The sequence below is a fragment of the Podarcis pityusensis genome (genome assembly GCF_964106645.2).
Source record: "Podarcis pityusensis genome assembly, chromosome: 16".
Taxonomy (NCBI): Eukaryota; Metazoa; Chordata; class Lepidosauria; order Squamata; family Lacertidae; genus Podarcis; species Podarcis pityusensis.
In genome coordinates, this window is record NC_138041.1 from 7,670,152 (window position 1) to 7,697,474 (window position 27,323).

At 50.3% G+C, this 27,323-nt stretch overlaps 1 protein-coding gene and 1 long non-coding RNA gene across 4 annotated transcripts in view; one reads left to right on the forward strand and one right to left on the reverse strand.

Moving 5' to 3' along the window:
• The first annotated feature begins 182 nt into the window (after nucleotides 1-182).
• DENND4B (DENN domain containing 4B) overlaps nucleotides 183-27,323 on the forward strand; it is a 50,770-nt gene continuing 23,629 nt past the window's right edge. For 2 of the 3 annotated variants that reach the window (XM_080984492.1, XM_080984494.1), the window contains exons 1-10: nucleotides 183-292; nucleotides 11,008-11,324; nucleotides 13,391-13,643; nucleotides 14,312-14,381; nucleotides 16,133-16,302; nucleotides 18,580-18,821; nucleotides 19,996-20,062; nucleotides 22,077-22,135; nucleotides 23,331-23,475; nucleotides 25,897-26,072. In XM_080984492.1, the coding sequence (XP_080840618.1) occupies nucleotides 11,026-11,324; nucleotides 13,391-13,643; nucleotides 14,312-14,381; nucleotides 16,133-16,302; nucleotides 18,580-18,821; nucleotides 19,996-20,062; nucleotides 22,077-22,135; nucleotides 23,331-23,475; nucleotides 25,897-26,072 (1,481 nt within the window). In that variant the 5' untranslated portion in view covers nucleotides 183-292; nucleotides 11,008-11,025. Of the gene's footprint in view, nucleotides 293-8,164; nucleotides 8,231-11,007; nucleotides 11,325-13,390; nucleotides 13,644-14,311; nucleotides 14,382-16,132; nucleotides 16,303-18,579; nucleotides 18,822-19,995; nucleotides 20,063-22,076; nucleotides 22,136-23,330; nucleotides 23,476-25,896; nucleotides 26,073-27,323 lie in introns of those variants that run through there. The other variant, XM_080984493.1, reaches the window with a different exon arrangement.
• LOC308465176 overlaps nucleotides 21,215-27,323 on the reverse strand; it is a 154,796-nt gene continuing 148,687 nt past the window's right edge. The window contains exon 3 of the long non-coding RNA XR_013980320.1: nucleotides 21,215-21,231. This is a non-coding gene — a long non-coding RNA (uncharacterized lncRNA). The remainder of the gene's footprint in view (nucleotides 21,232-27,323) is intronic.

The window sequence follows — 27,323 nt, forward strand, 5'->3', positions numbered from 1 at the left end:
AGAGAGAGATATCCTACGCTTCTATGGAGGGCGCCACAGGTCTCTCCCGTCCGCCCCCCTCCCCTCCTGAATCCCATGCATCAAGTGCGGCGGGGGGGGGGGGGAGCCGAGTTCTCTCCAGGGTCCTCCTCTGCGGCAGGTGGCGCACTTTCCGCCCCTGCGGAGGCGGGGGGGGGGGAGGAGGGAGGAGGAGCGGGCTGAGCAGCTGAGCGCAGGCAGGCCGGGCTCAGGCTATGGCGTGGGCTGGAGGGTAGCAGGAGCGGCAGCGCAGCCCCCGCCGGAGTTTGCCCAGGTAAGGAGACGCGTGCATTGGATGCAAGGCGATGCGATGCGATGCGATGCAAACGCGCCTCGCCTTTCGCCTCCTTCCTTCCCCTCCCTCTCTCTCCCTTAGCAGCGACCCCTTCATTTTCTCTCCCTCCCCTTTCCAAGCCCATCTTTCTCATCCCGGCCCTCCCCCCTCCCAACTTCTGACAGAGACCCCCCCCAACCCACACACGCACCCCACCCCACCCCACCTCTCCCCCCAATCCAGCCCCTGCGCTCCCCTTGAGGTCTGGCTTTTTTGCAGAGAGGAATTTGCCTCCCCCCCCCCTTCAAAACAACAACACTCCCAACCGAACTCTGCTTCTATCTCTTTCTCCTTTAATTTTTAACACCCCCTTTTTTCTGCGGACACACTTTCCTCCTCCTCCCCCTTCCCCACCCCCCTCTTCTCCTCCCCCACCCCACCCCACCATAAATAAGAATAAATTGGCAGTCCCAGCCAGTGATTGCATCACTTCTTCTCCAGACAGGGGCCAATTCTGCTAGGAACTGGATCCTCTGCCGCTTCTCAGTGCGTCTTCCTGGGATTGCTCCTCCTGTCGTATTTTTACCCCCCTTTGAGTCTTATTTATCTCTCCCCCCCCCCCGAAAAAAATGCACTTTCAGCCCTCTTTCCCCCCCCCTTCCCAGTTCCTAGTCTGCTTTCCTCCTCTCTGAGACAGTAGACAGGGGAGGCGACAGCAATGGAGACCTTGAACTGTTGTTTGTTTGTTTGTCTGTTTGTTTGTTTGGGGGGGGACTGCAATGGCTACTGGCTTTCCACCCACCCACCCGCTGTCAAAACCAGTTAGAGGCCGCAATTCTCAGTATTTCCAAGTCCATCCCTCTTACTCTCTCCCTCTTACTCGCACATGATTGAAATCTCAGTTCTGGCTCGCATTCCTTTATACCTCCTTCCCATGATATCCTGAACTAGAAGGCTTATATTTTTTAAAGGTAAAGGGACCCCTGACCATTAGGTCCAGTCGTGGACGACTTTGGGTTGCGGCGCTCATCTCGCTTTATTGGCTGAGGGAGCCGGCGTACAGCTTCTGGGTCATGTGGCCAGCATGACTAAGCCGCTTCTGGCGAACCAGAGCAGCGCATGGAAACGCCATTTACCTTCCCACCAGAGTGGTACCTATTTATCTACTTGCACTTTGACGTGCTTTCGAACTGCTAGGTTGGCAGGAGCAGGGACCGAGCAACGGGAGCTCACCCCGTTGCGGGGATTCGAACCGCCGACCTTCTGATCGGCAAGTCCTAGGCTCTGTGGTTTAACCCACAGCGCCACCCAAGAGAGGGGAAATTCCAGATTTATTTTACCCCCACCCCCACTCTGCAACACCCACAAACTGCCTCGCACTCCCACACTTTTCCTGGAGCCCCTCACAATATTTATTTCTTCTTTTCTGCCAATTAATTTTTTCTGCTTTTCAAAAACCAGCATCAAATTCATTCAGATTTTCCCCTCGCAATATTTTGACTGGCCTTCCCTCCCCTCCTCCTCTGCTTTCACACACCCCACAGAGCGTCTCCTCTGCCCCCCCCCCCAGCCCCAGTTAGGAGTTTCACAGCCCCCCATCCCTCTTGCTCCACCTCAGAGACGTGTTGTTCCAAATCTGGCAGGTGTCTGTGGGCTGAGGGGTGCGTGTCCTCTGTTTCCGGAGTGCGAATTAGGTTCCGCACTTTCGTTTTTGGACGCTTATTCCCCCGCCTATTATAATATTTTGGTGCTTTTTAGAACATTTCTGGTTTCCTCCTCTGCGGTTCTCACTTCCCGATACTCGGGGAGACACCTGGCTTCTCTCGCGCGGCCAACAGCTGCCGCAGATTTGTTTTATTGTTATGTATTGAATTTATATATGTCTCACTCCCCTTTCCCGTCTTGCCCAGAGTTGAGCTGTATCCTCTGCACTCCGCTTCTGATGGAGGGGGTGCCGAGACCTCTTCCCAGCTCTCAGCATCAGAATAAAAGCAGCAGAGGCCAGCGGCAGGATCAGGCCTACGGCCCATCCAGTCCAGCAGGGGTCAACTCAATGCCCCAATGGGAAACTAGCCAGCAGGATCCGTGCACAAGAGCAGTGTCTGCCTTTCTGTGGTTTCTCATGCAACACGTTGGCCATTAATATACACAGAACAATAGTTATACATACTTTATCAACCTTCTGAGAAAAATGCAAAACATTAAACAAAGCCACAGAGACTTGCGAACTACCCAGCCTCAAATGAACTTATAATGTCTGCTTTCAATAGATTTTTCAAATGCTTAACTCCGTCTTTTAGATAAGTTTCAGCGTTTTGCACCTGTTTCGCCCTGGTAGTCCAAGTAATCAAGAGGCCGCTGTTCGCCCCGGATGGGGTCCTTTAACTGGGGCTTGCAGGTAGCACACTCCCAAGATAGTTTTCCGGGCTTCTTCAGTGGTCTAATCTCAAAGTCTTGATACGTATATTGATATTCAGTCTTACAGAGAATACTCTTTCTTGGCTTAAGTTTAAGAGACTGATTTGCTTAGCCATTGGGGGTGAACAGCGGTCTCTTGATTACTTGGAGTGCCAGGGCAAAACAGGTGCAAAACGCCAGCACCCTGTCTCTATCTACAACTCTACTAGCATCTCTCGGTATTGTGAATATCACTGAACTTACTTTTTGTTGGTATCTTCATGAACTTATCCAAAAGATTGAGTTAAGCATTTGAAAAATATACTGAAACCAGACATTATTACGGTAAGTTCATTTTAGGCTGGGTAGTCCGCAAGTCTTTGTGGCTTTGTTTAACGTTTTGTATTTTTCTCAGAAGGTTGATAAAGTATGTATAATTATTGTTCTGTGTATATTAATCGCCGACGTGTTGCATGAGTTGCACTACAGCAGCAGCAACACAGGTTGCATTTTTCTAGCATTCCTGCGGTTTCTAGCAACTGGGATTTAGAAGCAGGGAGGTTATGGGATTCATAATGGCTACTAGCCTGATCCTCCATCCATCTGTCTCATCATCTGAAAGCCATCCAAGTTGGGAGCCGTCTTCCTGCAGCTGTGAGTTCCGCAGTTGCACGAATAAGTCCTTCCCTCTGTTTGTCCTGAAACTTCCCTTTTCAGCTTCAACAGGTGCCCCCCAAATTCTAGGGCTCATGAGATAAGGAGGAAAACTTTTCTCTAACTGCTTTCCCCCTCCGCCAGGCAGAATTCTATAAGCTTCTGTCCTGTCGCCTCGGTTCTCTAAACTGAAATCACTTAACTCCTATCCCCAGCAGTGGCATCTCGCCGTCTAATACCCAGATTAATATCTGGCCCGATCTGTTCCGTGGCTTCTCCCCAGACAGCTGTTGTCTCAGGAAAAATATTGGGGGCGGGGGGGTGGCTGCAGCTGCACAGAGAGCCCATTGTCGTTGTCCTCCAGCTGCGTGTGAGTTTCTTCTCTGCAATTTCTTTATTTCAGTTATTCCATAAGATGCATTTATTTTATTTTTTAAATTATTTTTTAATTTTTTTTAAATTTTATTAAGTACAACTTAGAAAACATACATATTTACAACAGAAAAAAATACAAAAGAAAAAGAAAATACATATAACCAAGGAAACAAATTAGATAATACTTTCTCACTTTTCATATTTACAGTTATTTATACCTCTATAAAATGCTATTTACAATAAAGGAATGAAATGAAAGATAAGATATCAGAAAAAAAGAAAAAAAGAACAAAGAAAAAATAAAGAAGTAAAAGAAAAAGATCATAAGTGAAATTTTTAAAAAGTAGATAAGTATTCACTATACATTTAGATGCATTTATTTATTTGCCTTTGCTAGGAGTTTCCAAGACGGGATGCAGCAAATAGAGAAAATGCAGCTTTTGAAACAGTTTTTTTTTTTAAAAAATAAAATAAAATGCAATTTTAAAAAATGCATAAAAGCCATTCCAAAAAAATGGAACGGCGTAATATAAATTCAGCAAAGGAGGTGGGTCGCTTTTCACAGAGGATGAGGTTTCTTCGCGCAGCGTGTTGTTAAACTGCAGAACTCACTGCTGCAGGGCCACCAACTTGGACGTGAGAAGACGGTGCTGGACTAGACCAGGCCATTGACCTGATCTGGTTGGCCACTGTGAGAACAGGATGCCTAACCCAGCTGGGGTTTGGGCCTGATCCTGAAGGGTTACTCTGAGGTTCTTCTTTTGTTAATAACGATACGATGAGGAAGATGATTGAGGAAGGGCAGGGGCGGTTGTTCTTAGTGGTTTCCTAAGGGGTTTTTGTACTTCTGCAAACCTCTGGGTTCTCCCCAGGTGCCTCAGCCTAACAAACGGCTGAGAGGGAAGAGGTTCAACAGCCGTGTTAGAACTCAGATATATAAGGTCGGTGCCAAATACAGTGGTACCTCGGGTTAAGAACTTAATTCGTTCCGGAGGTCCGTTCTTAACCTGAAACTGTTCTTAACCTGAAGTACCACTTTAGCTAATGGGGCCTCCTGCTGCCACTGCGCCGCCACCACGCGATTTCTGTTCTCATCCTGAAGCAAAGTTCTTAACCCAAGGTGCTATTCCTGGGTTAGTGGAGTCTGTAACCTGAAGCGTATGTAACCTGAGGTACCACTGTAGCTCCTTAAACCAAGGTTGCAGTCCCCCAAATTGAATGCCTAGTTGCAACATTTTGGAGTAAGAACAACCCTAAAGTCTTATTTTTCAAATGACGGACTGGCTGTGATTGATGATCAGTTAAACATCTGGCTAGTTCAGATGACCACCTTGAGTGAGGTTAAGAGCTTTGAGAAAGGAAAGTCATGTGATCCAGGGACAGTCCACATATATATGGGCCTATTGCGACCTCTTTCTCTTAATGGTGACATTCATAACGCAGGGATATTCTTCACAACCGTGAGCAGGGCAGAGGGGTGAAGTAAGTGAAGACAAGCGACCACAATTAGCTATAAGGCTTTTCACTGCTCCTGCTCAGGCTGCACAGAAAAAGCATTTTGGTTCCCGAAATTCATTCCGATTGTGCAGATAAAATATATAATGGATAGAATTCTACAGGATGGGTTGCTAGTGTGCGAAAACAGTCAAGATCCAGTGATCCCCAGGGATGCACCTCCAGATGGGGGAAATGTCAGGCCCAGGAATCTTAACTTGGTCACAAGTGGACAATAGCCAGGTGCAAAATGCACCTAAAGGTAAAGGTAAAGGGACCCCTGACCATTAGGTCCAGTCGTGGCCGACTCGGGGGTTGCGACGCTCATCTCGCTTTATTGGCCGAGGAAGCCGGTATACAGCTTCCGGGTCATGTGGCCAGCATGGTTAAGCCGCTTCTGGCGAACCAGAGCAGCGCATGGAAATGCCATTTACCTTCCCGCTGGAGTGGTACCTATTTATCTACTTGCACTTTGACATGCTTTCGAACTGCTGGGTTGGCAGGAGCAGGGACCGAGCAACGAACCGCCGACCTTCTGATCGGCAAGTCCCAGGCTCTGTGGTTTAACCCACAGGGCCACCTGCGTCCAAAATGCGCCTAGCGCCTGGCTAATTTCGAACACTGCCTGTTTGTGGAGTTCTTGGCTGTTTGGCCTGATCCAGCTATAGAACTCTCATGTAGAACCTCCAGGTCCAGAGTCAGTCTATCCTGGGTCCTTAGGGGCAATTGTCCGCTGTGAGGACAGGACGCTGTGTTGATGGGCTCCCTTCAGCACTTTGCAAGGCGCAATTCAGGCCTCTTTTGCGTTGGCAGGATCCTGCTTTCTCTCTGGGTGCGAGGGAGCCTTCCTTTCGCCCTCTGCTCAGCAAGAAGCAGAACCGGGACTTCCCAGTTTCTTCCCCCTCCCTGGCTTCTGCTCAAAGAGGGTGTCGCCCACCCCGGTCACACTTCCCTTTCCCAGAGCTCTGGGAGTTTTCGCTTCCTCCCTTCTCCCTCACTTTCTCTGCCCTCATCCTGGCACCGCAAGGGAAGTGCAAATTCTTCGCTCCCTTCCTGAGTTGGAAGGCAGCACTGAGTGTTCCTCCGCTGGCTGACACACACACCCCCCGCCCCCCACTTTCAGCAGTGCGATTATCACGCCTACGGTCCCGAGACTTCGGAGAAGTTTGGTGCCGGGGCCGGATCCTGCAGTAAGTCGCCCCTGTCGGAAGCCACATCCCTTCTCGGCGAGTGCTTTTCTGCATCAGACGGCTCGCTCCCTGCTCAGGAGAGTTGTTACAGCAGGGAGAGGGGCCGTTGAAGGCTGGATGTGGCCCTCCGGATCCCCCTAAGCCACGCCCCTCCCTGCCTATTAGCACCGCCCCCTGCCTAGAATGTAGCCTGTAATATGGAGCTGTTACTCTGCCCACAAGTGGCATGTGGCCTCCAGAACATTGCTTAGAAAGGATTGTGGCCCTCGGGCCAAGAACGCTTCCTCACCCTGTAGTTTGGGGGTGCTTATGGGGCATCCCCTACTCTCTTCCAGGATCACTTTCGCTCTGAAAGTTGGCCTAATTTTTCCCCTCTCTATATTTATGAATGCGCATATTGAAATATTACGGACGTTTTCGCCTGCGCCTTGAGGCTTTCGAGGAGCTGGCAGCCCCGCTGCTGTTTCAGGAAAGTGCCTTAGCTCAGTGGTTGAGTCCCTGCTTTGCTGGCAGAAAGTCTTCAATTCCCGGTGTCTCCAGGCAGAAATTTCCCCCAAAATCCTGGAGAGCTGCTGCCAGTCAGTGTATACAGTACTGCGTGACGTGGCTCAACCACCTGGCTTCCTGCAAGGCGGCTCCCTATACATTCTTTTGCTCAGATTCATGAGGACTAGAACCTTGTGTTGCTTTTTTTAGATAGGGGCTGCAGCTCAGTGTGTAGAGCTCTGCATGCAGGAGGTCTCAGCCTCCAACATCTCCAGGCCGGGCTGGGAGAGAGCACCACCTTGGAAAGGTGCTGCCAGCCAGTGCATGCGATATTGAGCTAGGTGGGCTAAGGGCCTGACTGTTGCATGCATTTTCCTGAGGTCCCGTGAGAAGGGAGCTCAGCCAAAGACTTTGAGTGGTGTTTTCGACAGCAATCTGGTGCATGGAAAAAGCGAACCAGGAACACCCGTCTCCTGATGTTTCCTGTTGTTGCGCTGGGTATCTGGATGGAGTTTTTTTTGTCTTGGGGGGAATGGATGGGGGACGGTTGTCAGAAGCAGAGTAGAAACAGCAGTTTTGCAGGGCAGCCGCTGCTTGTTTCCATTAACTGGCCTCCCAGGTGCTCCCTCCCTGCTGAACTGCACGTTCGGTGCTTGCCAAGCCTTCTCCTTGACATGCTAGCTTTCTGCATGCAGGGGCTTTCCCCGTTCTATATGCATGCCTGCAGCGTGGGAACATTAATAGAATCCTAGAACCGAAGCGTCGCAAGGGGCCTGAGAGTCAACCCACTGCAATGCAGGAATCCCAGCTGAAGAATCTCCGACAGATCCTGCCTCTGTTGTTGTTGTTAATTGAATTTATATAATCTGTATATAATCTCCGGCACAGGAGAGCCCATCACTTTCAGAGGCAGTTCGTTCCGCTGTCTGTTCAACAGGTCAGCTCCTCTTCCTCCCAAAAGTGGTACAGTCCGGGCAGGCCTTTGCTGAACTTTTCGCCTTTTAAGAGGACCAGAGAGAAAGCAGTTCTCTGGAAGGGGGCAGCGGAAGCAAAGGGACAGTTGACCCCACACCCTGATTTGACCCAGCCGTCAAATCCTGGTGGGCCTCCTCCTCGCAGGTCAAAATGTTGTTTAGAAACAAAAAAAGGCACTTCCGTAGGGGGAGTAGCGTGTTCCAAAGCCGCCACAGCTGTGCCTGGAGGGGCGAGATGGGACAGGGGACCTTTCACCCGAGTTGCAAAACGGCTTTTAACTTTCGCTTTTAGGCCAGCCGTGTGCTGCCGAGCCGTAAACCGGTGTGTGCGTCCGGTCTTCCCTCGATCGTAGTTGACAGGCGGAGAGGTACGTTGGGGGGCAGCGAGTGCGGGGCAGCCCTCGGCGGGCCTGATCCGGCTGCCTGCCTGGCTGCCTGTCTAACGGCATTCAGAGGAGCTATGTCCTTTCAAGGCCCCGTCCAGAAGAAAAATAAGGAGAATCGACTGCCCCCAACCTCGGCAGATGCTCCCCCAGCCCCAGAGCAGGCCGCCTCGCAAGGGCATCGCGTTCAGTGGGCACAGCTAGGTGGTGACAGAGGTGGGAGTCATGTGTGTGTGTGTTTTTGTGTGTGTGTGCAGCCAAATCTAAAAATAAACCGGCTGAGCATTGGAGGGAAGGCAGGAGAGACCAGCTCCTGCGTTGGAGGGCATTTGGGAAGAACACTGAACTCCTGAGCAGCTGGATATCAGCCAGGCGGGGAGTTGTGGGTGGGGGGCTCATCTAGGTCCACCTTTCCCGTGCTCCCCCCCCCCCAATTTCTGTACAGGAGAGAGCAGCTGCGAAGGGAAGCTGTCAACCCATGCATTTATATGCATGCCATCTCAAAATGTGTTTTTTGCCATGTGTAAGGGGGAGTAAGATAAGGGGGGGGGGTTGCAAAAACCAACACACACCCCTGCAACAACAACAAAGCATCTCTTCATTTGGGCCTTTGACCCTTGGCTATATTTTTCATTGAGGTGGCAAACCGGCGTCTTTGACGGGCACCAAGTTCAGGCGCATGGAGTTCCCGCAAAAGGGACGGTTCCCACGTGTGTTGATAATAATAATAATAAATTTTATTTATACCCCGCCCTTCCCAGTTCAGAAAACCAGGCTCAGGGCGGCTAACAACAAATTTAAAGCACTTAATTGTGATACAACAAAAAAACAGCACAAAATACAGTATAAAAGCGTGAATAACAATAAATTCGAAGTTCTAAAATCAATTTGGGGGAAATCCATCCAATAAACATTAGATGATCACCAGGACTAGCTGGCTAAATTAGTCCTATTTGGGCCAGCGAGGAGACCAGGGGAGAATTAGCTGTGGGATCCCAGAGCGGGTAATCTTCATAAAACGAGGAGAGGGAGGGAAGGAAGGGGAATAAAAGATCAGGCTAAGTTCAAATTGAAAGCCAGGTGGAATAGCTCTGTCTTACAGGCCCTGCAGAAGGAGGTTAAATCCTGAAGGGCCCTGGTCTCATGGGACAGAGCATTCCACCAGGTCGGAGCCATCACTCCGATGGGAGGCGAAGAATCCCCGCACACGTGAAAGCTAGCGTTTCTGGATGGAGGGCGTCGGAACAGTGCGACACTCCAACGTCATTTGACCCGGCAGCCAAGTTACAGCGGAGAAGTGCCGCCTTGCAAGTGCGGTCGCAGCAGGAAGTGCGGTCTTGAGTTCTCCCTTCCTTCCTTCCTCTTTCCTCTCTCTCAGCACACAGATCTTGGGTCTGTAATATGCCTAAGAACAAGGTCATGGAAGCTGGAAGGGGTGGAATGAGACCGTACCACTTCAGGCTGGAAGTGGGAGGGGGCGATACCGCTTTTGAATGCTCCCACAGTTACTGATACCGTTTTTTTAATTTTATATCCTGCAAGCAGAAAGCTAGCACATCAGGGTGGAAGGCTGGCTGCTATACTAGCTTTCTGCTTGTGGGGAGGTTCGAGGGCGTGATTTCCTTACTGTCACCTACATCTGGAAGTTGGGGGGGGGGCATTCTTACCATGGGCAACCATTCCAACCATGTTATAGCCAGTGTTTATGCTTAACTGTGTTTCTTGCTTGTCTGAATGCTGGACAGAGAGAGGTCTGAGAGTGAGTGCAGAATCTAGCCTGCTGTTGTCCCGCCCACTTTCGACCCTGGCCCCTCCCACCACCGCCCTGTGTCCCAGACCGCCACGCCCTCTCTGAGCATGTGCAGAGTTGTCACACCGCGCCCCCCCCCAAAAAATTAGCACAGAGGTCGCCTGCAGGAAGTGGCGTTCGTGGCGAGTCCCTCTTGGGATTTTTTAAGAGCTGTGAGTTGCACCCAGTTCCTCCTCTTTGCTTCCGTAGCCCCAGCACCCGTTTCCTCCTGAAAGAGCCCCCGCCCCACGGGTTCCACCATATCAGCAGAAACGTGAGGGCTGACATCTCCTTCTTCAGCTTCCTCCTTCCCCTTTCGACCTCAGAAACCCAGATAGACACGCAAATACACAAACACATATACACACATATGAACGCCCACACACAAACCTTTCTTACTCTCTCTCTCTCTCTATGTACTCTGTAGCTGTGAATTATTATTATTATTTTATTGTTATAACTTACACGCCACTCTTCACCGGGTTAAGACAATTTAAAGGTATAAATAAAATTTTATTTTATTATTTTATTATTACAGTCATACCTCGGGTTGAAGTAGCTTCGGGTTGAGCATTTTCGGATTGCACTCCGCGGCAACCCGGAAGTAACGGAGCGCGTTACTTCCGGGTTTCGCCGCTCGCACATGTGCAGCCAATCAAAATGATGTCATGTGCAGAAGCGGCGTATCGCGACCCGTGGACACGGGTTGCGTTCGCTTCAGGAGGCGAACGGGGCTCCGGAACGGATCCCGTTCACATCCAGAGGTACCACTGTATTATTATTTTAGAAGAGAAATTCATGGAGGAGAAGCCTAGCGATGGTACACGATGGCCATTCTCTGCCTCCACAGGCTTCCTGTCTCTCGCGCCGCGGCAACGGGCCTCCGAACATTCTGCGCAGGCCGCCATTGGCTGGGAGCATCCGGGGAGGCGGGGCTTCTCACGCGGCTCTTCTTCATATTCCCCTGTTGCAGATGCCGTGAGCCGCCACCATGACGGACGAGTGGGCCCCGCAGCTGGTGGACTACTTTGTGGTGGCCGGCTTGGCGGACACTTCGGAGCCACTGGAGGATGAGAGCCAGCCGCCTCGCCCGTCCCGGCCCAGCGAGCCCATCGTGGACGTGGCCGTCATCGTGCGCTCTCAGGGCGAGGAGGTGCCTCACGGCTTCACCTGCATCGACCGCACCACCTCCGGGAACCCCGTGGAGCTCAACGCCGGGCTGCTCAACAACCCCCAAATGTACATCTGCTACAGGAGGGGCCGGGATAAGCCCCCCATTGTGGAGCTGGGGTAGGTGACTGTAGTGCGTTTTACGTAGGGCCGCCTCTGAAGACAGTTCGGAAACTTCAGCTGGTGCAGAATCCGGAGCAAGACAGTTTTAGCATATTGCATTGATCCCGGTCTGACTGCACTGGCTACCGATCAGTTTCCGGGCCCAATTCCAAGTGCTGGTTTTGACCTATAAAGCCTTAAATGGCTCAGGAACACAATACCTCAAGGACTGCCTCTTTCTGTATGAACCTACCCGGACCCTGAGATCATCTTCTGAGGCCCTCCTTTGTGTGCCTCCTCCGAGAGAGGTCAGGAGGGTGGCAACTTGAGAACGGGGCCTTCTCTACAGTGGCTCCCCGTCTGTGGAATGCTCTCCCCAGGGAAGTTCGCCTGGCGCCTTCATTGTACACCTTTAGGCACCAGGCAAAAATGTTCCTTTTTAACCAGGCCTTTGGGTGATCTGATTTACATCTTACGCCCTTTTAAACGGTGCTTTTTTGAGGGGAGGGTCTGTTGTGGTGGTGTTGTTGTTGTTGTTTTTATTAGGTATTTTGTGTTTTAGTTCTTGATTTTATTCTGTGAACCACCCTGAGACCCCTGGGTATAAAGCGATAAATACTGTATTTTTCCGTGTATAACACGCCCCCAACTAATCGCCCGTCCCACATATGCACTATCCATGTATAAGATGCGGGACCCCCCCCCCCCGATTTTTAACATTATTTTAGAGCAGCCTTTCTCGACCTGTGGGTCCCCAGATGCTGTTGAACTACAACTCCCATCACCCCTAGCTAGCAAGGCCAGAGCTCAGGGATGATGGGAGTTGTAGTCCAACAACATCTGAGGACACTCTGAGGTTGAGAATTGCTGTTTTAGAGTAAAAAAAACCTCGTCTTCTACACAGAAAAGTACGGTAAATTCAATAAATAGTAATAGGTTGGGAGACAGTTGGGAGAGCATGATACTCTTCATCTCAGGGTCATGGGTTCGAGCCCCACGTTGGGCAAAAGATTCCTGCTTTGCAAGGGGTTGGACTAGATGACCCTGGGTGTCCGTTCCAACTCTGCAAATTTGCAGAGAAAGCTATCGACAGCTACAGTCTCGGGTGGCTGTGTTCTGCCTCCACTGTCGCTTCTGAATACCAGTGGCCGGGAATCTCAAGGCAGGGAGTCCTCCTTGAGAATTTCCCAGTGGTTGTCCATTGTAGGCTTGGTGAGCCCCTGGCCTCTTCTGATGTCCTTAGGTAGGGTGGTTGGTTGGGTATGTGGGCGTTCAGCACGCATGAGATGGGCCCCAATATATTTCAGAATGCCTTTCCCCTTATGAAAGCACACGGACCCTGTTAGATCTTCATCTGAGGCCCTCTCCCCTTCTTGAGAGAGGTTGGCAACAAGGGACGGGGCCTTTTCAGTGGTGGCACCCTGCTTGTGGAAAGCTCTCCTGACAATAACGTCCTTTCAGATCAGGGCAATTTGCTGTCTGGTATGTTTCCCACTGAGCTCCTTGGAGGAAAATGGAGCTATAAAATGGAAAACGATCGCAGTCCCAACCAAAGAAGAATGGCAACTTAAGTTGACAGAATATGCACAATTTGCAGACTTGACATATAGAATAAGAGAACAAGGAGAACATATCATTAAAGAAGATTGGAAAGCATTTATTGAATATATGGGAAATAATTGTGTACAGCTAAAAACGCTGGCAGCGTTAAGATAACTTCAACAGAGTAAATTGATGGATGCAATAATGGAAAACCGATTGTTGTAGTTTTTGTAAAACATGCAGGGATTTAAGATATGTAAAATGTACCGTGGAAAGAGGAGAAGCGAAGTCGTTGCCATCTTAAGGATGTAAAATGTTTATTTGAAATTCTAGAACAGGAAATTTAATAAGAATTATATTAAGAAAATAAACGGAGCTGTAAACACGATAAATAAAGGGAAAACATGGAACTGAGAGTACCGCAAAGGACAGGTCCTTAGAATCGTATCGTTGGTAGGGGGCTCCAGGGGTCATCTAGTCCAACCCCCCGCAATCCCTATTCCTCATAGTGAAACGCACACTCTCTTTTGCCATTTGCCTAGGGTGCACTACGACGGAAAGGACCAACCGAAACCCGGCTACAAAATCATCGACACGACTCCCTATAGCCATTCGGCTAACCTGGCCTCGGGAGCCCCCGGACACCAGCGCACCTTCCTGACATACCGGCGAGCCAGCGAGAGCCAGGCCTACAGCACGCTGGGCATCACCGACATCTGCCTTATCATGCCCAGCAAAGGGGAGAGCCTCCCGCACACCTTCTGCCGCGTGGACCGGAACCTCAACGCGGGCATGGTGAGCTCAGCTGCTGCCCTGGCGCAGTGGCAGAACTCATGGCTTTGTACCCAGGAGGTCCCTGGTACGGTCCCTGGCATCTCCAGGGAGGGCTGGGGGTTCCTCCTCCTCTCCCATCTGAAATCCTGAAGTGTGGCTGTCAGTCAGTTCAGGCAGTACTGATCTGGATGGAGCAACGAGCTGGCAAATTATCCCAGCTCCGCTCAATTCCTGTTTTGTCCTTTATTCATAGAATTGTAGAGTTGGAAGGGACCACAAGGATAATCCAATCCAAGTCCCCTTCAATGCAGGAATCTTTTGCCGAATGTGGGACTCGAACCCACAACCCTCAGATTAAGAGTCTCATGCTCTGCCAACTGAGCCATCTCATTGCTCAGAACCAGGAGGGCTGGAACCTTCCTGTAGGGGAAGGCAGCAGAGTGCAGAAGGTCCCAGGATCAGTCCCTGGCGTTTCCAGTTGAAGACCCAGGGAGCAGATCATGGGGAAATTTTTCCTGCTCTTCTTGAGACTCTGGAGAGCAGCTGTCAGTCAGTGTAGCCAACATTAGGTTAGTTGGACAAATACCCTTGACTTAGTCCAAGCAGATTTCTCTGTTCCCGAGGCTGCTTTTTCTGTGGTCCAGCCAATTGCTTTCCTCCACCTTTTCTTGCCTATCTCTTTTCTGCAGTGGGGACCAGCCCTCTACATCTGCTACAAGATGGCGTTGGCAAAAGGGAACACTCTGGTTTACCAAGCAGGTATGTCTCAGACAGAGGACACAGGGCTCTTGGGGGCCTTATTGAGCTCCCTGTGTGTGTTGACTTATCGTTTTTAAGAAACTGCCATCCTGTCGCCCGGCTCTAACACAGGGGCAGGGGGACATTTGGCCCTCAAGGTGCCAGTGGATTATAACTCTCCTCCTCTCCACCAAGGATGCTCTGATCAAAGCACTGTAGCTCAGTGTCAGAGCATCCGCTTTGCCTCCAGAAGGTTCCAGGTTCAATCCCCAGCCTCTCCAGAGAGAGCCCCCTGCCTGAAACCCTGGAGAGATGCTGCCAGTCCATGCAGGCAGTACTGAACCAGGTGGATCAGTGATTGGAGCACTCGCTTTATATTGCCAGCTTGATATACAAGGTGTGAACGGAAAGTTTGGTGAACGGTCACAGAAATCGGACAGCGAGAAATATTCAAACATAATCAGTCGGCATCGGAAACCCACAAAATGCTCACAGTTGTGTAGGGAGATGAAGCTGTAACTCGAAAGACAGTGTGTGAGTGGTTTAAGTGTTTCCATGAAGGGTGGCAAACCATCGAAGACGACCCTCAGTCTGGCAGACCGTTGACAAGCAGAACAGCGGCAAATGTCGACAGAGTTTGTGAGTTATTGATGTGGGAACCACATTTGTCCGTCCGAATGATGGTGGAAGAATTTCATATTCCGCATGAAATCGTTTCTGAGTTGTCCCACCCTCCATATTCTCCCAATCTGGCCCCACCGAATTTCTTTCCTTTTCCAAAACTGAAATCTTCGCTGAAAAGGCACTGATTTTCCAACATTCCAAACGTCCAAGCTGTTGTGACGAGGGAACTGAAAGCAGTACAAAAAGAGGACTTCTCCAGAAGTTTCCAACAGCTCTACGAATGTTGTCAATGGTGCATTGTATCAGAGGGGGCCTACTTTAAAGGCCTGTAAGGCATGTATGTTCTCGCTGTCTGATTTCTGTAACCATTTACCAAACTTTCTGGTCACACCTTGTATATTGGCCGCCACAATGGAGTTGGTTCTGATTTTTGAGAAGCGTCCCTGTCGGGAGAGATGGCGTGGGGGGAGGATGTAGGATGCTGAGAGCTTCTCAGGTTAAAACCAGCACCGTGACACTGGACCTCAAAGCCTGTGAACTCAGGCAAAATCTGATTGCACCTCCCCAAGGTCCCAAAGGAGTCGCAGAAACATCTGAGTAGTCTTCAAGGGCAAGTCCCAAGTAGCGCAGAATGCAGTAGTCAAGCCTGAAGGTTGCAGGGAATCATGGATCAGTGGAGCAGGATCCCCTCTTCCTCTGAATGGGTAGACCCTGAGGGATAAAGTTAAAGGGATCCCTGACCATTAGGTCCACTCGTGGCCGACTCTGGGGTTGCGGCACTCATCTCGCTTTATTAGCCGAGGGAGCCAGCGTACAGCTTCCGGGTCATGTGGCCAGCATGACTAAGCCGCTTCTGGCGAACCAGAGCAGTGCATGGAAACGCCGTTTACCTTCCCGCCGGAGCGGTACCTATTTATCTACTTGCACTTTGACATGCTTTCGAACTGCTAGGTTGGCAGGAGCAGGGACCGAGCAACGGGAGCTCACCCTGTCACGGGGATTCGAACGGCCGACCTTCTGACCGGCAAGTCCTAGGCTCTGTGGTTTAACCCACAGCGCCACCCGCATCCCTTACCCTGAGGGATAGTTGTAATTAATTGACGGGGAGGGACCGAAACAGCTTCCTCCCATTTGTCTTCCCCTTCCAGGTCTCCTTAGTCGCTACCCGGAGGAGGACAACGAGGCGTTCCCGTTGCCGGAGTCCGTGGCTGTTTTTTGCCTGCCCATGGGGGCGACCATCGAGAGCTGGCCGGCCGACACGAAATACCAGCTTCCTGTCTTCTCCACCTTTGTGTTGACCGGGGCTTCAGGAGACAAGGTAGTCGGATTGCAGGATGGTGGGAACTACTTTTGGTCAGAGAACCTGGGGTGGGTGATAGATAGATGATAGATAGATAGATAGATAGATAGATAGATAGATAGATAGATTTATTACGGTCAAAGACCAGCTCGCATAACACAATATAAACAGCGTTCATAAAGATACAATCAGAGCAGATTGCAGCAATAGCTCATGAGTTAAAATTGAGATATATACATACCCCCGTACAACTGAGATTTAAAGGTAAAGGGACCCCTGACCATTAGGTCCAGTTGTGACCGACTCTGGGGTTGCAGCGCTCATCTCGCTTAATTGGCCGAGGGAGCCGGCGTACAGCTTCCGGGTCATGTGGTCAGCATGACTAAGCCGCTTCTGGCGAACCAGAGCAGCGCACGGAAATGCCGTTTACCTTCCCACCAGAGCGGTACCTATTTATCTTCTTGCACTGGCATGCTTTCGAACTGCTAGGTTGGCAGGAGCAGGGATTGAGCAACGGGAGCTCACCCTGTCACGGTCATTCGAACCGCCAACCTTCTGATCGGCAAGTCCTAAGCTCTGTGGTTTAACCCACAGCACCACCCGCGTCCCTACAACTGAGATTTGGGCTACCATAAAAATTGACCCTGAGGCACCCCAAAGGGCGACTTCAGCATTTCCCTAGTAAGCTATTTTATTCTAGAGGATGATCCGTGCCTACAAATCTGGGCGCAGAATCTGGCTACTAGCCAGGTCGACTCAGTTTGACTCAGTTCCCAGAACCAGACTCTGGGACAAGCTTTGGGCCACTACCATCGATAGAAGCCTACTATAATTCAGGTAGTACATTCAAATACGGCCCTGGGAGTCAGGTGCAGCCGGCTAGGGCACTTAACAGACCCCATGAAAACATTTAAGGGTGTTAGGCAAGGATGCCTTTCTGGCCCCTTTATTATTTAATTTTTATTTAAATAACCTGGTAACCACTCTCCATAACCTCGACTACCACCCTCTGAAGTTAGCAAACCAGCACATCACAGCTCTTCTTTACGCAGACGACGCGGTAATACTATCCAGAACCCCCACAGGGCTTAAAAAGTTAAAGGGACCCCTGACCATTAGGTCCAGTCGTGACCGACTCTGGGGTTGTGCGCTCATCTCGCTTTATTGGCCGAGGGAGCCGGCGTACAGCTTCCGGATCATGTGGCCAGCATGACTAAGCCGCTTCTGGCGAACCAGAGCAGTGCACGGAAACACCGTTTACCTTCCCGCCAGAGTGGTACCTATTTATCTACTTGCACTTTGACGTGCTTTCGAACTGCTAGGTTGGCAGGAGCAGGGACCGAGCAACGGAAGCTCACCCCGTCGCGGGGATTTGAACCGCCGACCTTCTGATCGGCAAGTCCTAGGCTCTGTGGTTTAACCCACAGCGCCACCCGCATCCCATAGGGCTTAGAAGAGCACTAAGAAAATTAGCTGCCTATTGTGAGACGGAATGTCTGGGGTGAGTGATATCGCCTCTCAGGGAGCAATCGGATACTTGGGATAGAGGGCTGTGCTACTTGGCAGGACTGTACCAACTTAGTGCATGCGTGTGGGTTTTGTTGCAGACAGGTGAGGGCAAGTCTTTGTTTTATTTGGGTGCTTCGGCAACAGAGGTGTCTGGCAATCTACATAAAAAAATGGCTTTTTAAAAACGATTGGTTGGTTGCATTTATCACCTCCCTCTCCTGCCAAAGGAGCCCCGGGTGGCAAACAACAAATAATAAAAACATATTTAAACATCATAAAAACATTTCCATTGAAGATGCAAACTAGGAAAGATCTCAACTTAAACGTGACAAAAAACATGAATCACAGCCCAAAAACTAATAGGCAGAGAGTTAACAACCTATAAAAGCAGTCTTTAGAAGACCAACGTCATAGGGTGGATCTAAAAACATTCAGATTCCAGAGTCTTGGAAATCTTTAAAAGACCAGCAAGTGAGCTATTCTGGTTAGTGTTCATTTTTCATGTTAGCATCAATATGTGTGCACAGCAGGGCAATGGGCAAACAAGTCTGCAGATGTCCCGCACACATAACACACCTATAAACATAACAGTGGCAAATACCCTTTGTTTGGCCAGATTGACAACAATAAGAAGAAGAAGCATTCTCCCTGTTCTCCTGAGATTCCTTTCCAGGTCGCCTGGAGTTACTCCTCACTCACCCCAGGTGAGCGACTGATTCACCAAGGTTGCACAGTGCTCTGACCTTCCTCCTTCCCTTCTTTGGCTCCTCTTGCTCTCACTCCCAGGTGTACGGCGCTGCCATCCAGTTCTACGAGTCCTTCCCGCGGGAACGCCTCTCGGAGCGGCAGTGTATGTGGCTGAACCTCCTCACCGTCGTCGACCGGCGCCCCATCACCAGCAAATCGGTGCAGACACGCAAGAGCATCTGCGTCCTGTCCCACTGGCCCTTTTTTGACGTCTTCCGGAAATTCCTCACTTTCCTGTACCGCTACAGCATCTCGGGGCCTCACGTTCTTCCACTTGAGGCGTAAGTTGGGGGTGCGGCCGATAGGATTGGGGCCTCTCTGTGTGGTTGCGAGGCCTGAAACGTAAGCAGAAACTTAGCTAGATAACGGCCACAGCTCCCTCTAATCTGATACGGTAGATGGCAGAATGTCTCGCCAGAGTGGCACATGCTCTATTTATCTCCTGCCTGGACTACTGCAATGCTCTCTGTGTGGGGCTACCTTTGAAGGTACCTTTGAACTACAACTGATCCAGAATGCAGCAGCTAAATGGTGACTGGGAGTGGCCACTGAGACCACATAACACCAGTCCCGAAATACCTACATTGGCTCCCAGGACGTTTCCGAGCACAACATTTAAGGCCCTAAATAACCTCGGCCCAGTATACCTGAAGGAGCGTCTCCACCCCCATCGTTCTGCACGGACACTGAGGTCCAGCACCGAGGGACTTGTGGCAGTTCCCTCAGAAGTGAGGTTGCAGGGAACCAGACAGAGGGCCTTCGCCACTCTGTGCGGCTTTCAACAAAATATTAAAATACAGTAATGCATCAAACATTAAAAGCTTCCCTAAACAGGGCTGCCTTCAGATGTCTTCTAAAAGTCTGGTAATTGTTGTTCTCCTTGACATCTGGTGGGAGGGCGTTCCACAGGGCGGGTGCCACCACCGAGAAGGCCCTCTGCCTGGTTCCTGGTAACGTGGCTTCTCGCAGTGAGGGAACCGCCAGAAGGCCCTCAGAGCTGGACCTCATTGTCCGGGCAGAACGAGGGGGGTGGAGATGCTCCTTCAGTTATACTGGTCTGAGGCCGTTTAGGGCTTTGAAGGTCACCACCAACACTTTGAATTGTGCTTGGAAACGCACTGGGAGCCAATGTAGGCTATCCCTGTCCAGATAGGGGCGTAGCTGGGCCACCAGCCGAAGCTGATGGAAGGCACTGCGACTTTAAAGGAGGAATAGACAAATTCCTGGAGGAGAGGGCTCTGTGTTTTCTAGCCACAATGTTTATACTCTTGCCCCCACAGCTGGAGGGCAGTAATGCTTCTGAATCAGGCGGATCATTGGCCTGATCCAGCAAAGCTCTTCCTATGCCTGTAAGCTGCTGTTACAGGGCAGAGATGGCGATTGTGGTTTTATTTGGTGTGTGTGGGTGTGGAAGGGTGTTCTTCTTCCCTGTGACTTCTCTGTTGCTCTTTCCAGGCACATCTCTCATTTCATGCACAATGTCCCCTTCCCATCTCCACAGCGGCCTCGGATCCTGGTTCAGGTAAGCAGAAAGCGGAGGAACCCAGAGCCTTTGCTCATCCTGTTGTTGGCAGCGGGGGGGAAGGGGTTGCAGGTCGCACCTTCCCCGGGTGACGGGGAATCCGCTGGGCAATTCCATTGTGTTAGCAGTAGTGTTGTGGCAAACTCAGAGGTGCACGCTGCCTTCATAGTAGTCACAACCGCACTTCCTTGCCACTGTACCCCCTTCTAAGATTATACATAAATATGAATTGTTATTGTTGTTGTTGTTATTGTTATATTATTTCAATTTATATAATGCCCAGGAGGTCCCAGGACGGTGCACAACATTATAAAAACACATTACAGAGCATCAGTGATAAAAACATAATGAAAAGCATACCAACAGACAGCCTAATAATAAAATAGTCATCATGATAACAGTCCTTTCCCCCACGGTTTCACAGGCCATAGATCAGGCATAGGCAAACTCCGGCCCTCCAGATGTTTGGGACTACAATTCCCATCATCCCTAGCTAACAGGACCAGTGGTCAGGGATGATGGGGGTTGTAGTCCCAAACATCTGGAGGGCCGGAGTTTGCCTATGCCTGTCATAGATGGCCATCGGCCTAGGTAAAGAGGAATGCCTTCGCCTGGTGCCTAAAGACATGTAGTGGTGGCACCCGGTGAGCCTCTCTCATCAATTGGGGAGCCACCACAGAAAAGGCCCTCATAACTAGGGATGTATTGGAACAATCAATGTAGATCTCTATGTGTTTGCCTTTCAGTTAGGTTTACTATTTTCTCCACATCCAATGATTTGGACTGCTCCAATATCTTATTATGTTGTGTTTTCCTTGAAGTTCCACTGTACACAATGGAACTTGCCTGTCGTCCTCTTGAAACTGAAGCACCTTGAGATTTCAGTGTTCCTGAATGCTTCGCTTTGGAGCATACATTACATCTCCTCCTCGGTGTTCTTCCTGCACTCCTCCAGAGTGACCCTGGGAGCTGATCCTCAGGGGCTGTCTTACCTCTTTCCTCTCCCGATTGGCTCTAATCAGTACAAAGGGTGAGGAGACTTCTTCTCATTGGCTTAAAACAGGCATGGCCAAACTTGGCCCTCCAGCTGTTTTGGGACTACAACTCCCATCATCCCTAGCTAACAGGACCAGTGATCAGGGATGGTGGGAATTGTAGTCCCAAAACAGCTGGAGGGCCAAATTTGGCCATGCCTGGAGCCTTAAAAGCTCCCCTTTTCATGCTGGTTGGGTGCCTCTAGGGTGCTGTGAATTGACGGATCCTGCTGCTGAAATAGCAATGGGTCTTTGACTCCCCTGCAACCCTAGACCGCTACACCTCTGTCTGTCAGGCAGCTGAAGAACAAGCCATTGGTCAAGCCAGGACCTTCTACGTAATAACCATTTGCTCAACTCCAAGTGATGCTTGGAGAGAGGCCCTTAGCTCTTAGCTGGTCAGTCAGGCTGCCTTGCATTAAGAAGATGCCAGGCATCTCCAGGTCAGACCAGGAATTGTCCCCTGTCTGAAACCCTGGAGAGCTGTGCTGCCAGTCTGTATAGGAAATTCTGAGCTGGATATATATATTGAAAGTATAAAACTAGGAATCTGAAGATTATGGTTCATCTGGGGCGGAGGATTGAGAAGTGACCTCCGACCTCTGATGGACATGCATGTTTTGCAGTACAGTGGTACCTCGGGTTACAAACACTTTGGGTTACAGACTCCGCTAACCCAGAAATAGTACCTCGGGTTGAGAACTTTGCTTCAGGATGAGAACAGAAATCGGGCAGCAGCAGCAGGAGGCCCCATTGGCTAAAGTGGTACCTCAGGTTAAGAACAGTTTCAGATTAAGAACAAACCTCCGGAACGAATTAAGTTCGTAACCAGAGATACCACTATAATCTAGGTGTTGCGCTAATAAAGGACAAGTTTTGGTCTGCGCTGCTGTATCTAAAGCTGTGTTTTCTCTTTAACAAATCACTCAGGAGTCAGTTCTTCTCTTCCTCTCCCCTCTCCCTTCTTTTTGCCTGTCCAGATGTCTTCCTACGATAACATGCTCCTATGCCAGCCGGTTTCATCTCCTCTGCCACTCAGGTATGCTCTTCTGACGTTATGAGATCTGCTGCTACCTTAACTCCGGTTTCGCCCAAGGGAACTTCTGCCTGGACCAGCGTGTCGTGTGAAACTACGGTCTGGCTCATGCGGGACCATGTTCAAAGTGTAACTCTTGGTATATAAACAGCTTGGGACGAGTTTGCCTGTGAGATCGATTTATCCCATGCATGCCTACTTGACCACTGCAATCTGAAGAACTGGGGCTGTTGCAGGTGCCACGAAATACCACTCTGTGTTTATAATAAATTGATATATCATCGTGGCAGCACGCAAACCTTGGAACTCCCTGCCTATTGACAAGCACCTTTGCTAGATTCCTTTCAGTGCCTGCTTAGGAATGCTTTAAGGCAAGCCTATCCTAGACATGTGGAACACGGGTGGCGCTGTGGGTTAAACCACAGAGACTAGAACTTGCTGATCAGAAGGTCGGCGGTTCAAATCCCCACGACGGGGTGAGCTCCCGTTACTCAGTCCCTGCTCCTGCCAACCTAGCAGTTCGAAAGCACGTCAAAGTGCAAGTAGATAAATAGGTACCGCTCCAGTGAGAAGGTAAACAGTGTTTCTGTGAGCTGCTCTGGTTCGCCAGAAGTGGCTTAGTCATGCTGGCCACATGACCCAGAAGCTGTATGCCGGCTCCCTCAGCCAATAAAGCGAGATGAGGGCCGCAACCCCAGAGTCGTCCGCGACTGGACCTAATGGTCAGGGGTCCCTTTACCTTTACTATCCTAGACATGTAGTATCCTGACATGTGTTTTAATCTGGGTTATTAAAAACTATTTTAACTATTAAAATGTTTCAAATAACTGCTTTTAACTGCTTTTGTTTCCACTGTGTACATTTCAGGGTAAAATTAACAGTAAGCAAAGATGAAAACATGTCAGCCTCCACACGTCTGAATAGGTTTCCCTAAACAAAAATGCTTTTTTGCAGGCGCCAAACAGTTTTAAATTAAATTCAGTAGTAATTTTTTAATATGGAATTACTGGTGGAGAAGCTGCCTTGATCTTCGCCTCAGGTGTCAAAATGCCTTGGGCTGGCCTTGTTATTTGTATATAATGTGGGGGAATGTAACCAGACTAGCATTCCTGGGATAGTGGAACTGAGCGAGTTGGGTTCTTAAAGGGCTTGGGGAGTCAGTTGCCTTTTCACCGACCAAGACCTTCTTTCCTTACAGTGGTGCCAGCTTCCTCACCCTGCTGCAGACACTGGGTCCCGAAAACGCCGTGGCCCTCCTTGTGGCGGTGCTGACGGAGCAGAAGCTGCTCATCCACTCCCTGCGGCCGGACGTCTTGACCAGCGTGGGCGAAGCCTTGGTCTCTGTGAGTCGGGGCTCCTGGGTGGCCTTTGGGGGTTCAGGTGGGGCGGAAGACAGGGGGGCAGCAGTAGGCAAAGCCAGTAAGAGGTGGAGCCAGAGACCATGACAGGCAGAGCCAGCTAAACCCACATTCACCCCATACCTTTAAAGCTCTGTGATGCTGGTTTCAACCACTATATTCTTCCCCTCAAGAATTCAACCATGGTTAAATGGGCCGGCCCAAGACTTCGGCCATAACATAGATATGAGCCAATGGAAAGAATAGAATAGAATAGAATTTATAATTTATTCCCTGCCCATCTGGCTGGGTTTCCCCAGCCACTCTGGGCGGCATCCAACAAAGTACAGTGGTGCCTCGCAAGACGAAAAGAATCCATTCCGCGAGTCTCTTCGTCTTGCGGGTTTTTCATCTTGCGAAGCAAGCCCATTAGCGGTTTAGCGGATTAGCGCTACAGTATTAGCGGATTAGCGGGCTTAGCGGATCAGCTGATAAGCGGCTTAGCGATCAGCTGTTAAGCGGCTTAACGATCAGCTGATAAGCGGCTTAGCGATCAGCTGTTAAGCGGCTTAGCCGATCAGCTGATAAGCGGTTTAGCGGCTTGGGAAAAAGGAAAAAAACCCTGCAGGAACTCGCAAGACATTTTCGTCTTGCGAAGCAAGCACATAGGAAATTCGTTTTGCGAAGCACCTCCAAAACGGAAAACCCTTTCGTCTAGCAGGTTTTCCGTCTTGCGAGGCATTCGTCTTGCGGGGCACCACTGTATTAAAATACAGTGGTCTGTTAAACATTAAAAGCTTCCCTAAACAGGGCTGCCTTCAGATGTCTTCTAAAAGTCTGGCAGTTGTTCTTCTCTTTGACATCTAGTGGGAGGGGTGGGTGGGAAAACTTATGGAAAGTAAACTGGAAATTTACGGTGTGCTAAAGCAGTGAGCCTCTTGGGCTTGCCAATCAGAAGGTCGGCAGGTTCGAATCCCCGCGGCGGGTTGAGCTCCCGTTGCTCGGTCCCTGCTCCTGCCAACCTAGCAGTTCAAAAGCACGTCAAAGTGCAAGTAGATAAATAGGTACCGCTCCAGCAGGCCTTTCCGTGCGCTGCTCTGGTTCGCCAGAAGCGGCTTAGTCATGCTGGCCACATGACCCGGAAAAACTGTCTGCGGACAAACGCCGGCTCCCTCGGCCTGAAAGCGAGATGAGCACCGCAACCCCAGAGTCTTTCGCGGCTGGACTTAACTGTCAGGGGTCCTTTACCTTTTTTATACTCTAAGGGACAACCTTTTAAGAATGTTATATCGTTGGTATTTGACCCCTGGAAACTATCAAAAATGTATAGAAGCATCCCCAATACCTGCTGGTGAAACATGGGGTACCATGTATCATATGTGGTGGGTGTGTAAAAAGATCAAAGCCGTCTGGAATGATATTTATTTAGAACTTTAAAAAATGTTAAAAGTAAAAGGTGAAGGGTGGCTTACAGTACATAAAAAAAATTCAATACCCAGAGCGGTTTAACCAGGCATAGGCAAACTCGGCCCTCTAGATGTTTTGGGACTACAACTCCCATCATCCCTGACCACTGGTTCCGTTAGCTAGGGATGATGGGAGTTGCAGTCCCAAAACATCTGGAGGGCCGGGTTTGCCTATGCCTGGGTTTAACAACACTTCTTCCCAGGAAACTCTGGGAGTTGTAGCTCTGTGAGCGGGAATTCTCATCACCCGTAGCAAACTACAGTTCCCAGAATTTTTTTTTGGGGGGGGAGAGAAGCTTGAAGTGGGATAGCACTGCTTTAAATGTGCAGTGCATATGGGCCCCCGGTTTCCTCCATCTAGGCCTCGCAACCAGTGGTGTAGCGTGGGGGGTGCAGGGGGGGCCGGGCGCACCGGGCGCAACATCTGGGGGGTGCGCGCTCGCACTCGCAGCTCTCTGCCCCTACCTGGCTCACTCACTCTCTCTCACTGCAGTGCTGGCTGCAGTGCTGGCTCTCTCACTGCAGTGCTGACTCTCTCTCACTGCAGTGCTGGCTGTGCGAATCCGATCCGAGCCGCTGGGTCGCCGCCCACTGTGGAGGGGGTGGGTGCCAGGCGTGCGGTGCGGAGAGAGAGCGAGGGACTATCTGGGGGAGGGACAGTGCAGCGGCCGCCCAGCGCAGCACTGAGCGCGGGAGAGAACCACACCAGACCAGACCAGGCAGCAGCAAGAAGAAGCTGGCAGCGGCGGCAGGTTAGGGGTTAGGGGGCGCAAATTACTTGCCTTGCCACGGGTTAGGGGGCGCAAATTACTTGCCTTGCGCCGGGTTAGGGGGCGCAAATTACTTGCCTTGCCCCGGGTGCTGACAACCCATGCTACACCGCTGCTCGCAACGTATTTTTATTCCCCTGCCAGATCCTTCCAAGGCCCCCAGCCCTCACCTCTGCGTTTGCTCCCCCCAGATGATATTCCCGCTGCACTGGCAGTGCCCTTACATCCCCCTCTGCCCGCTTACCCTGGCCGATGTGCTGTGCGCCCCGGTGCCCTTCATCGTCGGGGTCCACTCCAGCTACTTCGACCTCTACGACCCGCCGCACGACGTCATCTGCGTCGATCTGGACACCAATACCATCTTCCAGTGAGTGCCGCAAGCGGATGGGGGGGCGCGACCTGCTCCCCATCCCCCTTGCAAGGACTCCCCGCCGCCCCCTTCCATAGCTGTCAACTTACAGATTTGAAAATAAGGGACCAGCAGCCTCGAAAATAAGGGATCAGCAGCCAAAATGAGGGATCAACAATTACTTTTATAAAATACATATTTTGTTGCGTGCAAATGGCTTTAGATACCTATTAGGTCCATACATTACCATATAGCATACATTCAACACAAAAAAAAGCGACAATTTGTTGTTGACAAAGCAAGCTGGACATAGAAAGGGCCCCATTACCTTCAGTAGCTTATTTAAGAGACATCATCAATAAGGGACAGCAGCGAGACATGGCGCTGGAATAAGGGACTGTCCTGCCAAATAAGGGACGCTTGACAGCTATGCCCCCTTCTCTCTCTTTTTAAACTTGTTCGTTTTATTAAATTTTAAGAGATCGGCACAAATCGTATCTGCGTCAATATAAATGACTTTCAGGGTTTAAGATCTCCCTCGTTCGTATTACAGTAATTAGCAAAGGGTGCCGCCCCCCCCAACTTCGTGTGGAGCAGTGGTTAGAGTGTCGGGCCAGGTGCTAGGAGACCAGGGCTTGAATTCCCACTTGGTCACGAGGCTCACTCCCTGGGACAAGTCCCTGCCTCTCAGCCTAAGCTACCTCACAAGGTTGTTGTGGGATTAAATGAAGAGAACCGTGAGGCCATCTTGAGCTCTGTGGAGAAGAAAATGAGGTGGGATATAAATGCAACAAATAAATAATAATAATAATAATAATAATAATTTATAGTAATTATTTATTATTTATAGCCCGCCCATCTGGCTGGGGTATAAATCATACTTTATAGGTTAAAACAGTTGTTTTTTGTTAATTCAAGGTTCTTCAGCGGCCATTCCTCTATAGATAAATCTGTGGGTCTCTCCATTAGTATCCCACTGTTCCTCCAAGGAGCTCAAGGTAGGGAATACGGCCCCCTTATTTTCCCCCCTCTGTGACGTAGGGTAGGCCGAGAGTAAGCGGATGGCCTGAGGTCACGCCCAGCAAGTTTCATGGCTCAGAGAGGATTCGAACCCGGCTCTCTCCCAGCTCCTCATCCAGAAGTCTGGCCACACTGGATCTCACTCCCCGCTTGCTGTTTGTCTTCGTGCAAGATTTCCCTGTTGGGGAATCAGTGCAGCTGGGGAATCTGTTTTCAAAAGAGCAACTCTGGGAAGGGGTCCTCTTTGCA